The sequence below is a fragment of the Rana temporaria genome, chromosome 2 (genome assembly GCF_905171775.1).
Source record: "Rana temporaria chromosome 2, aRanTem1.1, whole genome shotgun sequence".
Taxonomy (NCBI): domain Eukaryota; kingdom Metazoa; phylum Chordata; class Amphibia; order Anura; family Ranidae; genus Rana; species Rana temporaria.
The window spans coordinates 448,619,624-448,635,086 of record NC_053490.1 but is presented as its reverse complement, the minus strand read 5'-3'; the positions used below and the strand labels follow the sequence as shown (position 1 = coordinate 448,635,086).

Genomic DNA, 15,463 nt, shown 5'->3' with positions numbered 1-15,463 from the left:
AAATGAAATTATAATACTCACTTGCAAAAATAATAATAATAACTATTTTGTGAGGTCAGGCACTAATGTTGAGGAGAAGGCCTGGCTCACAGTCTAATTCATCCCAAAGGTGTTCTATCAGGTTGAGGTCAGTCCAGTCAAGTTGCTCCACCTCAAACTCGCTCATCCAAGTCTTTTTGGACCTTGCTTTGTGCACTGGTCCAAATCATTTGGTGGAGGGGGGATTATGGTGTGGGGTTGTACTAGTATCGGTATCGGGACAACCCTAGTAAAAACACTATACAGTCCCTTTTTTTTGCTTACTTTCGTCTTAAAGTGATTGTAAACCCTCACCTTGTAAAACAACCCATTCAGCTTTTTTATAAGTGATCACATTCCCTCTGTTCTTAACTCCATAAGAGCAAGGGGAGGAGAAACATCAGCACGCTGATCTTCCCATTTGAAGGCTATGAAGGGGGTTGTGTAAGGGCAAGTGTGATCATTGGAGGAGAGTAGGATGAGTTCTCAGCATAGCTAGACAGCTGACCACGTTTTGCTTTTATGGATAGTGTGGTCAGTTTTTTATAGGAAAGCAGAGTGACTGGCTTGAACACCAAGGATTTCACAGAAAGGGAGTAATACGAAGAAAACGGGTTACTTTTTTATACAAGTACATGGTACAGCAGGCACATATAGGAATGAAAATTTAAAAAATGCAGACTTAAATTAGCAATATAGTGGTTAAGGTTTCAGGCACCCTGAACTTGTGATTCGATTTTCCATTTCAGTATTCATTCAAGTGTTCTGAAGGATGACGTGGACTTTCCCCGAACTGGGAGTTCCAATCTTTGTGAAGTCATAATGGGGCGCTTTGACTTTGAGGTGTCGGACTTCTTCCTGTTTGGTTCCCCTTTGGGCCTGGTATTGGCTATGAGAAGGACAGTACTGCCTGGTATTGATGGTAAGGAGTCATATTTGCAGGGGTTTTTTCACACATGTTTAAAAAATAATTTTAGACCTGAAGATTAATAAATACCCACAAACATGTATATATTTTCTAAAAGCAGACACCCTGAAGTATACAATAATGGTCATTTCAATTGGTAATTCCATTTTATTTATGTCCCATGATGTTTGTGTAACAGTTTATCAAGCTCAAACTTCAGTAAAAAAACACACAAACACAATATATTACAACAATGGATACCAAACATATCAAGCTTTACGTTTGCACATGCCCACAACATCACAGTGATCACTGATACCCTATATTTTCCATGGGTAACAGGTAAAACCCCCCACAGGTCATCAATTTAGAGTTAAAGGGGTTGTAAAGGTTCGTTTTTTTTTGTTAAATAACAAACATGTCATACTTAGCCCCTCTGTGCAAGGGTTTTGCACAGAGCGGCCCCGATCTGGGGTCCCCTGGCGGTGCTCCTGGCTCTTCCCTGCATCAAGTGCCCCCTCGGAGACCTGCATTCCAACGGGGTACTCGTTTGGGCGTGCTTATGAGTCCTGCTGCGTCCGTTTACACAGACAGCAGGACTCGGCCACGCCCCCGACTTCTATGTCACTGGATTTGATTGACAGCAAAGCTCAGATGGTGCACCAGTGCCTTAAAGTGGTTATAAAGCCTTAAAAAAAACTACAAGACAAAGGCATAACGAGCTAGTATGCTATGCATACTAGTTCATTAAATATTACTTACCTTTGATGAAAGCCCCCAGCCGTCCTCGACCCCCCCCCCTTCCGGCCGCGGACATCTCTCCTGGAGCTTAATTCCGGGTATCGCGGCTCCGGCACTGTGCCGGAGCAGCGATGACGTCACTCCCCCACATGAGCTCGGGAGTTGCTGGTAGCGGCACATCTAACAAGCAATGGCCCGTCTAACACAACGTGCCATTGTTTCAGTGCACATGTACCGATCACTTCGGCACATGCAGACACAGGGGGATATCTCATAAACCGTGCAGGTTTAGGAGATATCCAGGATCCACGGAAACAGTTTCCATCCGAAAACTCAAGGGGACGAGTCTCCCAGAGAGCCCGAAGGAAACATTTACAGAAGGTTTGTAGCCCAGCATCAGGTCATCCATGAGGTCAGCCGGCAGAGGCTCAGCCGACCATGTAACATATAGAGGGGAGGGGGTATGGAGGAGGAAGGGAGCAGGAGGGAATGGGGAGGTTAGATGTGGCATAACGCAATTATAGAAGTGAAGGCTCCACTTAAGGTACTATGAGAACAATAATCCAGGCAATATTGCAATTAAACACCAGCACTTTATTAAACAAGTGGACAACCTGGACCAGTAAAAAAAAGGGCGGGGGGGGGCAATATGGAGCCCCAGACCAAAGGTCAAGGGGGCTTAATTTGGAATCCGTCGGGGAACCTCTGAAGTCCAGGAAATTCAAAATGTTTTTTTTTTTTTTTAATGCTTTGAACATTCAAATGTTCTGAGAATTTTCGTACAAATTTTCCTAATGCCCCGTACACACGAACCGAAAATCGTATGAAAAATGCCGCTTTCGAAGCGATCGTACGATAATCGGATCATTAGTACAGAGCTTCCGAGAGCCGATCAGGACAGATTTTATTCTATCGGACATGCATGGAAATTTTTTCCGTACGATGCCAGATCGTACAATTTTAGTCTAATCAGTACAGCTGTCGTTCGAAAATGCAATACGAATACATTACAACAGATGACATCACTTCCGATTTTTTTATTCTGCCGTACGTGCCGTAGTTTTGAAATGAGATTTGGTGATGTCACTACTGTGCTGCTCACTGTTCCCTTTGCTGGAGAGAAAGCTGTACCTGTACACCTGCACTGCAAGATTTATTTACCTTAGCTACATTAATTCTATGGATCTGTGCCTCAGACCACCAGTGATTAGGGGGCAGCTCTAACATAAAGAAGCAAATTCCTGCCTGTAACAAGCTGTCCCCTTCCACACAGGGACACAGTATACAACAAGCCATGGTAATTCAGTACAGTTCAGGACCTCTGTAATTTTTTGTCTGCCCCATAAATTGCCTTAATACTGCATTTAAAAAGGCATGTTAACCCTTTGCAAGTTACTGCAGTAGTTTAAATGGACCCTTAAAGCGGGGGTTCACCCATCCGGGGAATGGGCGTTCCTATGGAGAGAGAAGGTGATTGACGGCCGGCCCTGGCACGTCACGCTTCTCCGGAAATAGCCGAAATAGGCTTGGCTCTTCACGGCGCCTGCGCATAGCCTGTGCGCAGGCGCCGTGAAGAGCCGAGACCTACTCCGGCTGTCTTCGTGGAGCGTGACGTGCCAGAGCCGGCCGTCAATCATCCTCCCTCTCCATAGGAACGCCCATTCCCCGGAATCTTCAATGTACAATAGCACTGTGAGTACGGGGATAAAAAAATACAGACAGGCATACTGTAGCTTACATTTCTTACAATGGATGGCCGAACAGACTGGATTATACAGCGGCAGACACATGCTGTTTTACTAATGAAAGGTACAGATGCATATGTATTACACAGTGGCAGATACGCTGTTTTACTGCTGACAGTGAGAGACTGCATATGTGGGCACAGTGAGAGACTGCACATGTGGGCACAGTGAGAGACTGCATATGGGCGCAGTGAGAGGCTGCAACTGGGCACAATTAGACTGCAAATGGGCACAGTGAGGCTGCAATTGGGCATTGTTTACCAGTAGCTGCTGCATTTCTCTTCCTAGGCTTATACTCGAGGCAATATGTTTTCCCATTTTTTTGTGGTAAAATTTGGTGCCTTGGCTTATATTCAGGTTTGCTTACACTCTAGTATATATGGTAGGTTGAACTAGATGGACTATTGTCTTTATTCAACCTTACCAACTATGTAACTATGATGCCGCGTACACACAATCATTTTTCGGCATGAAAAAAAATTTTGTTTTTAAAAACGTCATTTAAAATGATCGTGTGTATGGGCTGCACATCGTTTTTCAGTTTCTGAAAAATGAAAAAAAAAAATTTGAACATGCTGCATTTTTTAACGTCGTTTTAAAAAATGTCGTTTTTTGGGTAGTAAAAAATGACCGTGTGTGGGCTAAAACAACGTTTTAAACCCGCGCATGCTCAGAAGCAAGTTATGAGATGGGAGCGCTCGTTCTGGTAAAACTACCGTTTATAATGGAGTAAGCAAATTCATCACGCTGTAACAGACAAAAAAGCATGAATCGTCTTTTACTAACAAGGAATCAGCTAAAGCAGCCCAAAGGCGAATAGAACTTCCCATTTAGGCCCCGTACACACGATAGAATCTATCCGCAGATAAATCCCACCGAATGGGTTTCTGCGGATAGATTCTATGGTGTGTACACTCCGGCGGATATTTATCCGCGGATATTTCCGAATTCCAGCAGATAAATATTTGTCGACATGCACAGAATATCTATCTGCTGGAATCGGATCCCACGGATGGATCCGCTCGTCTGTACAGACTCACCGGATCCATCCGTCCAAAGGGATTCCCCGCACGCGTCGTAATGATTTGACGCATGCGTGGAATTCCTTATATGACAGCGTCGCGCCCGTCGCCGCGTCATAATAGCGGCGACGGCGCGACACGTCATCGCCAGAGGATTTCAGCGCGGATTTCAATGCGATGGTGTGTACACGCCATCGCATAGAAATCTGCTGAAATCCTCAAGAGGATTTATCCGCGGATACGGTCCGCTGGACCGTATCTGCGGATAAATCCTCTCGTGTGTATGGGGCCTTAGAGTGCCGTTGTACGTGTTGTACGTCACCGCGCTTTGTTCAACATTTTTTTAAAACGATGGTGTGTGGGCAACGTCGTTTTAATGATGAAGTTGGAAAAACTTTGTTTTTTGGACATGCTGAAAAACAACGTTTTCTTTCATGCCGAAAAATGATCATGTGTACGCGGCATTACTCTATATTAGAGAAGATAAATTGGTTGTCGGGGACCAAATAAGTATTTATTTTTTGTTTCTGAAAATCAAAGCAAACAATTTCACCTGTGCCTAATGTCATGTTTTGTACACGGTATTCCTTTTTTTTATTATTTTTTTTTTTTATTCCATAATATTGTATTGAGTAAAATGCAAATACAATGGTTCAGAAAGAACATAGTAAATACAAAGATCTGTTTTAATCATGAGAGCTCAAGGTGGAACAAGGTAATAGTGACAAATCCATCTCCAAGTATCTTGGTACAACCTATCATATACAACCTGATTACACAATACATCTTATTCATACAGCATAATAAAAGAGAAAAAATAAACAATATAAACATGTAACTATCTTTGCAAATGTGGGTTCCAACCTATAGTTGACCAATGCCTCAATTAGGTGTCCTAAGCTCTCACACAGCACCTCCTCCCACCATTTGGTTCTCGCCAGAACTCTCAAACATCGCAAAAGTTCGAACATGTACCCTATTGAAGTCTATGAGACCCGAATTTGACAAATCAGAAGTTCCCATTTTGAAGGCTCATATGCAAGTTATTGGCCATATACTGTAATGGGTATGTGGACCCAGATACTGCCCTGAGAGACATGTACCAATGCAAAAAAAATAAAAAATAAAATAGTTTTTAAAGGAGCAGTGATTTTAATGATGCTTAAAGTGTAACAATAAAAATGAAAAATTCCTTTAAATATAGTGCCTGGGGGTCCCCTTAGTCTGCTTGTAAAGTAGCACATCTGTACCATATACAGTTTAGAACCTGCTGTAGCAAATCTGACATTTATAAAGAAAAAAAATTGCATTTAAATTTCCGGCAATACAAAAATGTTAAAATAAAAAGCGGCGTGAGGGTCTCCGTCTCAATCCATACCAGGCCCTTTGGGTCTGTTATGGATTTTAAGGGGAATCCTATGCCAAAAAAATATAAAACAAATGGCATGGTCCCTTATCCAAACAGCCCGGGAGGACAGGAAAGGGGGGACCCTGCCCCTTACCTATTTAAGAACTGTCAGATGGCGAAACAGGTAGATGGTGGGTGCCCTTTGCTGCGGGTGGAGCATTTTTTTTCCGGTTCCGGTTGTGACGTCTGTGTCGTGATTGACAATGGATCTACATCGAGGGACATTGTTTTTCTATTTTTAATAAAGCAATGGTCAAAAACTGTGTGTGTTTTTATTTATTTTTGACACTTTTTTGGTGAATGGGTAGGGGTACTATATAATACTATAGTCGTTTACATGGGGGCTTTGCCTAATCACGGCCTAGAATGCACTGTACAGCAGTGCATTGTGAGGCACTCAGCGGGCATACATCCCACCAAGTGTCCCACAAATTCAGGTGTTCGCCAAACGGGCTATGATGTTCAGGCCAAACTTTTTCTTGGCTCCAACTGTTTGCCTAATTCTAGCCATCAATAAGCATTACAGAATATGAAATGCTTACCTTCAAACAAAGCTTTTCAGCGCCGTGCTGTCAAAAGCGCTTCCATCCTCACCTGAATTTCCTTCCGGGTTCGCATCTTCTGGCCACATGATTGGCCGTGCAGTGATTACATCACTCCTGTGCATGCACGCTGGAATCATGGACCGTGTCCCAGAGCTCTGAAGGGACAGCATGGGTATACCATCCCTTCAGAGCACAAGCGCTGGTGACCTCACTGGCTGCATGCAGTGTGAATATCTCCTAAACCATGCAGGTTTAAGATATATTCACTGTACCTACAGGTTAGCCTTATTATAGTCTTACCTGTAGGTATAAGTAAAAAATAGGAGTTTACTTCCACTTTAAATAATTATATGAGAGCTTTCATGGTAGTCATTGACCCTCCGCATCATCTAGCTAATACAAGTTCCAAAAATGTGATGCACAGTCTAATGATCTCATATAAAGCAGCAGGGGGAGCATGGCACTGCCTAAATACATGAACAGGACATCTTTTCTCAGATCTGTGGGACTGACAAGAGTTCCAAAGGTAGTTGAGGTCAGGTTGGTGATCTGACCTTTCTCTTTTGCAGTTAAATGCACCTGCTTGGTCACCTGCTCCCAACAGCTTTGAGTTCTTTTGGTCTCTCCTCTGCCCAGAATATGTGCATACATCACAACTGACTAATGCTTAGTGCAGACCCCTCCTTGAACCTTCCTATATTTGTTTTACTGTGCAGAGAAAGTGTCCAGTACTAAATCACATTCAAGTACTTTTTAATGAATACAAAATTGCATTTACTGGGTTGTGTAATATCTATCTGTAACTCAGTTCTAACTTTTTGAAATGGAATTTTACCATGAATCTGTACTCAAGCTTACCAACAATGTATAATGGATTAGATTCAAGTTATAGTATAGTCATAAAAAAAACATAGCCTCTGCTGAATCCTAATGCAAAGCCTTTATCTCTGTACAGTTCTTTTTAAGAGCTACAAATAAAAGAATAAACTAATCATAAAAAAGATAACTTGGTTTATTTTTGCACTCTCAGAAGCACAGTTTACTTATATTATTATTGATAGACACATCAAATCTCCTCTTATCCATATATCCTTTGAGTGCTCCTCACTGTACCAACAGCTTGTCAATAATTTTGAGCTATGAACCTGCTAATGGTAGCCTGTTGCCATTAAAGAATAGAAGTGGTTGATTTTCTCAGAATACAAAGGTATACTGCAGATTATTTGTAATGTGCTATATGGATTTTCAATACCTTCTTCTCAGAGAAAAGGAACTTGCTTCTTCTATAAATTACCAGCCTTAGTAGCAGAGGTTATTTAATAAATCTGTCATGAGCATTTTACAATGTTTATCTGGGAAGCACAGTGACAGAATCTGTTGTCAAGTCAATAAAAGTGGGAGAAGAAGCCAGGGACACATATCTTGTCTACTATAAGAACTATAATAGACGGTGCTAGAATGTACTAGAAAAAGTCACTGGATAAACATTTCCTTCTTGATTCTGCTTTCTTTTCTTCTTGTGGTGATATAACAGTCAGCAACCATGTAGGGCCCCTTTGGTGACCATGTTGAAACTCCTTCCTAGTTGTATAAAACAAAGACACAGCAAGGAGTGAATTCCAGGGTGTAGTACGGGCTTTCCCTCTTAGGAGAATTTCCCCTTAGTGGTTTATGGCAGGAAGGTAGAGCACTCTGTAATAAAGAAAACCCTGGAGTGGACATAGCACTGTACCCAACCAGCCATGTCTGATGAAACCTCACTGTATGGACTATTATGATGCCTGTTGCACTCTTAAGCCTCGTACAAACGACCGGTTTTCCCGTCGGGAAAACTGCCATGAGAGCTTTTGGCTGGGAAAACTGGCCGTGTGTATGCCCCATCTCAGTTTTCCTGACAGGAGAACTGTCGTAAAAAAAAAAAAGAGAACCCTCTTTTTTCCCGCCGGGATTCCTGGGGGTTTTTAACCCGGCAGTTTTCCTATGGGAAACACTGCAATGGCCAGGATTCCCGACCAAAGCTCTCATGGCAGTTTTACTGTCGGGAAACCCGGTCATGTGTAGGGGGAAAAAGTTACTGAGCGGGTTCTCGGTTTTCCCGGCGGTAAAAAGTCAGCCGGGAAAGCCATACGTGTGTACGAGGCTTGAAAGAAGAGTTACCAAAGAAGCAGACTGAGCCTTGTTATTCAAGTGGCCTATACCTGGGCAACAAAAAGGAGATGTGAACATTGGCACAGTTAGAGGACAGATGGAGAATGGGAGAATGAAGGTTGTCTCTCCTGCCAGTAGTCACAGGCCTCCAACTGATCCAGTCTGGAATAGGGATGAGCCGAACATACCCGCGTTCGGTTCGCACCAAAACTTTCGAACGGACCGAACGTTCGCGCAAACATTTAGAACCCCATTGAAGTCTATGGGACTCGAACGTTCAAATTCAAAAGTGCTCAATTTAAAGCCCAATATGCAAGTTATTGTTAGAAAACATATTTGAGAACCCGGGTCTTGCCCCAGGGAACATGTATCAATGGAAAAAAAAGTTTTAAAAACTGTAGTTTTTTCTGGAGCAGCGATTTTAATGATGCTTAAAGTGAAAAAAAAAATGAAAAATTCCTTTAAATATCGTACCTGCTGGGTGTCTATAGTAGTGGCACGTGTCCCTGCACAACATGAGATTACTATAAGAAAAAAAACATTTAATACTGCTTGCAGCTTCAATGTAATGTTTGGTCCCTGCAATATGGATAAAAATCATTGAAAAAAATAGCATGAGTTTCCCCGCCACCACTCCCCCCCAGGTCATTACAAGACCCAGTGCTGATCCTGACCTCCCTGGAGCCCTAAGCAAAATGACCTGGCACATTAAAAATGAGAAGCGGAGGGTGCTGACGATAGTGACATGTCACATTAAAGAAAGTTGAGAAGCGGGGGGAGGGGGTGTTCTGCTGTCGGAAATGACTCAGCCAGCGAGTTTAGAAGCGGGGTGAGGGGGCGAAAATTACTTCTCACCAGGCGGGGCCTCTAGTAATTTGGGGGGCCCTTCGCAGCTTTGTGGGGCCCTAAGCGGCTTGCATAGTGAGCCTATAGGGAGGATCGGCCCTGACAAGACCCTTTGGCCCTATATACTTTGAACCGCAGTATACAGGTGGTGAAAACAAGATAAGGACTGTAGGTTTGTTAAGTAGAATCTGAACCATGTCAGACTTTGCTGCTTCTTCTTTGACACCCACATGACAATGGATGCACAAATAGGGTCAGTAGTCAGCAGATCACACCATCTGCTACGCTTATTACGCAGACTAATCCCATTTATTCCTAAAGAAGACATAGCAGTCGTGGTGGGAACAATTGTTAACTCCAGGCTGGACTATGCAAATGCCCTCTATCTCGGACTCCCAAAGTACCAAATCACGCGCCTGCAGGTCGTTCAGAACACGGCCGCACGTCTGGTGACTGGGAAAAAAACATGGGAATCTATCTCCCCTTCACTGAGAAGCCTTCACTGGCTACCAGTGAAAGACAGAATCACTTTCAAAGCACTCTGTCTAACGCATAAATGCGACAAAATAAAAGCCTACAACCCCAATCGCGCTCTGCGATCCTCCAACCAAAATGTACTCCAAATCCCCAAAACCAGATACAAGTCCAAAGGAGAAAGAAGATTTGCTGTCCAAGGCCCTCGACTTTGGAACACTTTGCCAACTTCCTTTCATTTGGAGAAGAACAACTTGGCCTTTAGGAGAAAGATCAAAACCCACCTCTTCTGAGCTCAAGGGAGTAGTGCTCAAACAAGCGCCCAGAGGCGATTAAGTTCGCATGTGTAGCGCTATATAAATTTTTCACTCACTCGCATAGTGCACAATTTCCTAAAGAGACCCTCAACAAACTACATGACACTTGTGCCTGATGAGGCCACTGATGTTCCAGTGGTAGTGGCCCGTGAGACTGTCCATGCAGGCTTGGCCCCCCAAAGCGCACGTGCTGTGTGGCAACAATATGTTGATTATTTTAGGGTTGGGGGGGGCCATTACAATGCCAGATCTTGGCTCAATAAAACATTTTTTTGGGAAAGAAAAATTCTAGAAAAAAGGGTGGTTGCCATCCGGGGCCCCCTTTAAACAAATTCTGTGAAGAACTCCTGTTCTCTGAAGGCCTCCATTATTTCTGCAAGTCAAAATTAAGCAAAAAAAGCTAATGTCAGTCAAGCCTTTCTTCCCATATCTAACCCACAAACTCATCCACTGATCATAAAGTCCAAAATCAAGTTTCGTATCGTCGTACTGCACGAAAGTTTTTTCCGACGTTTTCTACCGACTGTGAACGACGTTCTCACTCACGCAATATCCCTTTATACACTGCGCATGTGAGAAGCTCCGCACATTTCCCCGCACACAGGCAATACAACACATTAGAGCACTGCAGCTAGCACAATCTACTGCCTGCCAAATAGGAATAGCTGATCTAGCTAAGCTATACAATGTATAAATATATGTACAACTCCTAGGATGTATATATATCCTCTACACACTGTAAATTTAACTAAACTGACTAGCCTGCCTGCTCTATCTATCTATCAATCTATCTGGTAGAAAAGACACTGTGTCTCTCTCTCTAACTGACTGACTGTCTGATCTGTTCTTTAACAACGCCGCAACACACTACACGCGGCCGACTTGCAGACGGCCTTCTATAGTGTGGGGCGTGTACTAAACCCCCTGAGCCATAATTGGCCAAAGCCACCCTGGCTTTGGCCAATTATGGCTCTCCGTTTTTTGCGCGCTGTGATTGGCCAAGCATGCAGGGTCATAGTGCATGCTTGACCAATCATCAGCGCGCAATGCCGCAGTGAATTATGGGCCGTTGCGTGTCACTCGAATTTGCCGCGAACGACCCATTTTGTTCGAATTTCGTAGAACGTACGAACAGACGATGTTCGAGTCGAACACAGAGCTCATCCCTAGTCTGGAACCACTGTATTGAATTGGGGTCCCATACAACTGTAGTGATCAATTTTACCAGCAGGAATGCATATAAATGCAAAATAATATTCTATTCTAATTAAATAGCCAGTAGGAACATATTTTATTAAGACAAGTTTTACGCTGTTAAATCACTTTCTCTGAGATTCACTGGGTCATTCTTTGAGAAAGTGCAGTGTTGCTGGTACAAATAATTGCTTTGGTGGAGATGAGCAGAGCCAGCACCTAAGATGTGATTGTGTAGCCTGATCTCACCTAGAGAAGCATGTGAAATATTTGACATCTGTTGCATAGTAGTCATTTAGTACCTTCCAACGGACTTGGCATGGAATCCCTATTTTGGATACCCAGACAACCCTGTTCCATAAAATTAATGGAGCTCCCTTGCCAAGGGTCTTCTGACTGTGAAGTGCTCAGGAAATTATTTAACCCCTCCTTCCTGCTTGAAAGGTTTCCATGCAGGCCTCTTGATGAGGGGTGGTCAGCAAGATAGGTCACACAATAGGAAGAGATATCAGGGACAGCTGGCACCAGTCATGAAGAATATGGGTTCTCCTGGGACTCACACTTACCTGTACCTCCTGGGGTGGGACACACTAAGAAACTCACCTGTCTAACCTTCTTGGATTAGTTTGTATCCCATCAGATGCAACTGGAATTTGGGTGAGAGAGCTGATTGGGAGCTGATTGGGATACCCAACAAATGTTGGGACAAATCTGGTGACACTCCCTTGGCACATGAATTTAAAATATACATTAGGGAATTCAGTCTTGGGAGAGACATCCTTAAGAACAAAGGGCCAAATTCCCAAAAACGTAGCCTAACTTAACTTTCAGCAGTTAAGTTACACAGGCGTTAAATTTCTACCTAAGTGCCCGATATTCAAAGCACTTACCTAGAAATTACACGCCGTGTAACTTAAGTGCCTCCGTCGCAAGGCGGTCCTCCTCTCCGGGGGGCGATTACAATTTAAATGAGGCGCGCTCCCGCGCCGGCCGTACTGCGCATGCGTGTGACGTAATTTTCCCGACGTGCAGCGCGCAAACGTAATTTACGCCGGGCATTGTGGATTGCGACGGGACAATAAAGTTGCGACGGGTGAAAAAAAAAATACGCGCCAGGAAAAAAAAAAAATTGACAGCGTCGCTCGGCATGCATTCCTGAGAGGGAGAACTCCATGCCAATTTTCAAATAAAAAAACGACATGGGTTCCCCCCCAGGAGCATACCAGGCCCTTAGGTCTGGTATGGGTTGTAAGGAGACCCCCCCCCTACGCCGAAAATTCAACGTAGGGGGTCCCCCTACAATCCATACCAGACCCGTATCCAAAGCACGCTACCCGGCCGGCCAGGAATGGGAGTGGGGACGAGCGAGCGCCCCCCTCCTGAGCCGTACCAGGTCGCATGCCCTCAACATGGGGGGGTTGGGTGCTCTGGCGCAGGGGGGCGCACTGCGGGCCCCCCCACCCCAGAGCACCCTGTCCCCATGTTGATGAGGACAGGACCTCTTCCCGACAACCCTGGCCGTTGGTTGTCGGGGTCTGCGGGCGGGGGCTTATCGGAATCTGGGAGTCCCCTCAAATAAGGGGGCCCCCAGATACCGGCCCCCCACCCTAAGTGAATGGATATGGGGTACATCGTACCCCAACCCATTCACCTGGAGGCAAAGTGATAGTTATTAAACACACAACACAAGGGTTTTTAAAATCATTTATTAGTCTGCTCCGGAGGCCCCCCTGTCTTCTTTAGCTCTAATACCAGGGGGGGCTTCTTCTTCCGCTCTCCGGGGGGGTCTTCTCCGCTCTCCGGGGGTCTTCTTCTATCTTCACCGCTCTCCGCTGTTGACTCGGCGCACCCCGGGTTCTTCTCCAGCTGTCCGGTGCCTTCTTCTTCAGCGCTGGCTGCCTGCTATCTTCGTGTGTTAGCTCAATTACTAGCAGGCAGCCAGCGCGGTCTTCTGTGACGTCATCTTCTTCTCTTCTCTTCTTCTCCCTTCTTCCGATGTTGACCCGACGCCTCTTCTCGCTGCAATGATGGAAGCGCGCCTTGCATCCCATTTATATAGGCCTCACCGTCCCATCATGCTCCGGTAGGTACCCACCTAGGGTTGTCGGGAAGAGGTCCTGCCCTCATCAACATGGGGACAGGGTGCTCTGGGGTGGGGGGGCCCGCAGTGCGCCCCCTGCCCCAGAGCACCCAACCCCCCCATGTTGAGGGCATGCGGCCTGGTACGGCTCGGGGGGGGGGGGGCGCTCGCTCATCCCCACTCCCTTCCTGGCCGGCCGGGTAGCGTGCTTTGGATACGGGTCTGGTATGGATTGTAGGGGGACCCCCTACGTCGATTTTTCAGCGTAGGGGGGGTCTCCTTACAACCCATACCAGACCTAAGGGCCTGGTATGCTCCTGGGGGGGAACCCATGCCGGTTTTGATTTTACAAATTTCCGTGGAGTTCTCCCTCAGGAATGCATACCAAATGCCGTCGCTTGAATGTGCTTTTACATGGTGTTACTAACTTTCCACATTGTAAAACCAGCCCTAGTTTTGCGCAAGCAAATCGGAACTTACGCAGAAACCACATTGCTTAAAAGCTTTGTGGATCTGCTTAAGTCCTCATTTGCATACGCAAAACGGCATTTCAATGAGAAATGTCCCCAGCGGCGGATGCGGTACTGCATCCTAAGATCTGACAGTGTAAGTGTCTTACAGATGTCAGATCTGCCTAACTTTGGAAAAAGCCTTTTGAGGATCGTTTCCAAAGTTAGGCACAGAGATACGCAGGCTGAACAGCAGTTCCGCCTGCGTATCTCTTTTGAGAATTTGGCCCAAAGTTCTGCTGGTGCACCCAAAGGAGAAGGATGTCATTTTTGCTGTTATCAGAAAACACCTTAAAAGGGACCAACTGGCTTGCATGCCAGACTCTAGATATTTTGTGTGGGTTTTCAAACATTATTACGCTGTTTATGTAGCATTATGTTGCAAAGTGTGAAAATTGTATTCATGAGCTTTGCAAATCATTTTCTTGTGATAATATTTATGTGTTCATATGTTGCTGTCTGGTTCATAGTGTGTCCCTCCCTTTAGTGGCCTCGGGATGGGCCAAGGAAAAAGTGGGGGAGGAATGTAGGGCCTCATTGGTGCCCATGGTGGATTTGGGGTGCCATTTATTTACCCCCCTTCCCCAGGGACTAACACTGTATTGAAACAACCATGTGTAGGCAGGTACAGTCTATTTGCTCCACTGCAAATAGGCACCACATTAGGGTCAGAGTCAAGGGAAACACCATTCCTGTTTTTCTGGGTTACTGGGGAAGCACCTGTTTGGACTGCTGATGTCCCATGGGACTGCATCAGTCATCTTGGGTCTGGCAGAGCCTATTTAAGGTCTAGGCTCCCAGGCTTGGCACACTTTTGGAACGTTGGTTGAGTATGGACAGGTAGGGACAGTACTAGCAATAAGGAAAGGTTCCTGATGAGGAGGCAAAGCGTAGGGTCGCAAATCCTTTGGAAACCTTTCTGTTTGGGGCACTGGGAGGCCAGACCACATTCTGCTCTCTTAACAGATGCTGCCAACCCAGCTGATACAACATTATAGGAATTTGTGAGTGTACCCGGGTGGGCAGGCTTCCCTCTGGGTTGTTGTGAACTGTCATTGCTTTACTAAGTTTTCTATTACACTTGTCTGTGTGGGTTACTGTTGCCACACACGCTGCACCCAGTCTGAGTGTTTTGGACTGGGGATTAGTGGGAAGCCCTTTATGCTCAGATTGGTGTGTTATCAGTGGGGCAAAAAGTATAAGTTCATTCCAAGTCATGTAAAAACAATTACAAAAAAATCCACCAAAGAATATCCAAGCAGTGCAGCAAACTCCAGTGTGCAGAAAAAACACTTAATGCCAATCTCAATTTGTGATGTGTTTAAATACATCCCATTGGATAATACAGTATATTTTATGTGGCTTTTATATGAGATCCAGAATGTGTCCTTACACGTTCTTGCACGGCATGTTTTTGTCAGCTTCTTTATTCCAATGGGCTGCCAAACATACAGAAAAGTGCAAAAGTTATGGCAGGTACAATTTTTAAAATCGCGCCACACCAGTGGA

General features: G+C 44.9%; 1 protein-coding gene across 1 annotated transcript in view; it reads left to right on the top strand.

Annotated features, from left to right (window-relative positions):
• Positions 1–15,463, top strand: part of PITPNM3 (PITPNM family member 3) — a 762,997-nt gene that overhangs the window by 664,039 nt on the left and 83,495 nt on the right. Inside the window, exon 9 of the mRNA XM_040338476.1 lies at positions 768–940. Within this exon, the coding sequence (XP_040194410.1) occupies positions 768–940 (173 nt within the window). The remainder of the gene's footprint in view (positions 1–767; positions 941–15,463) is intronic.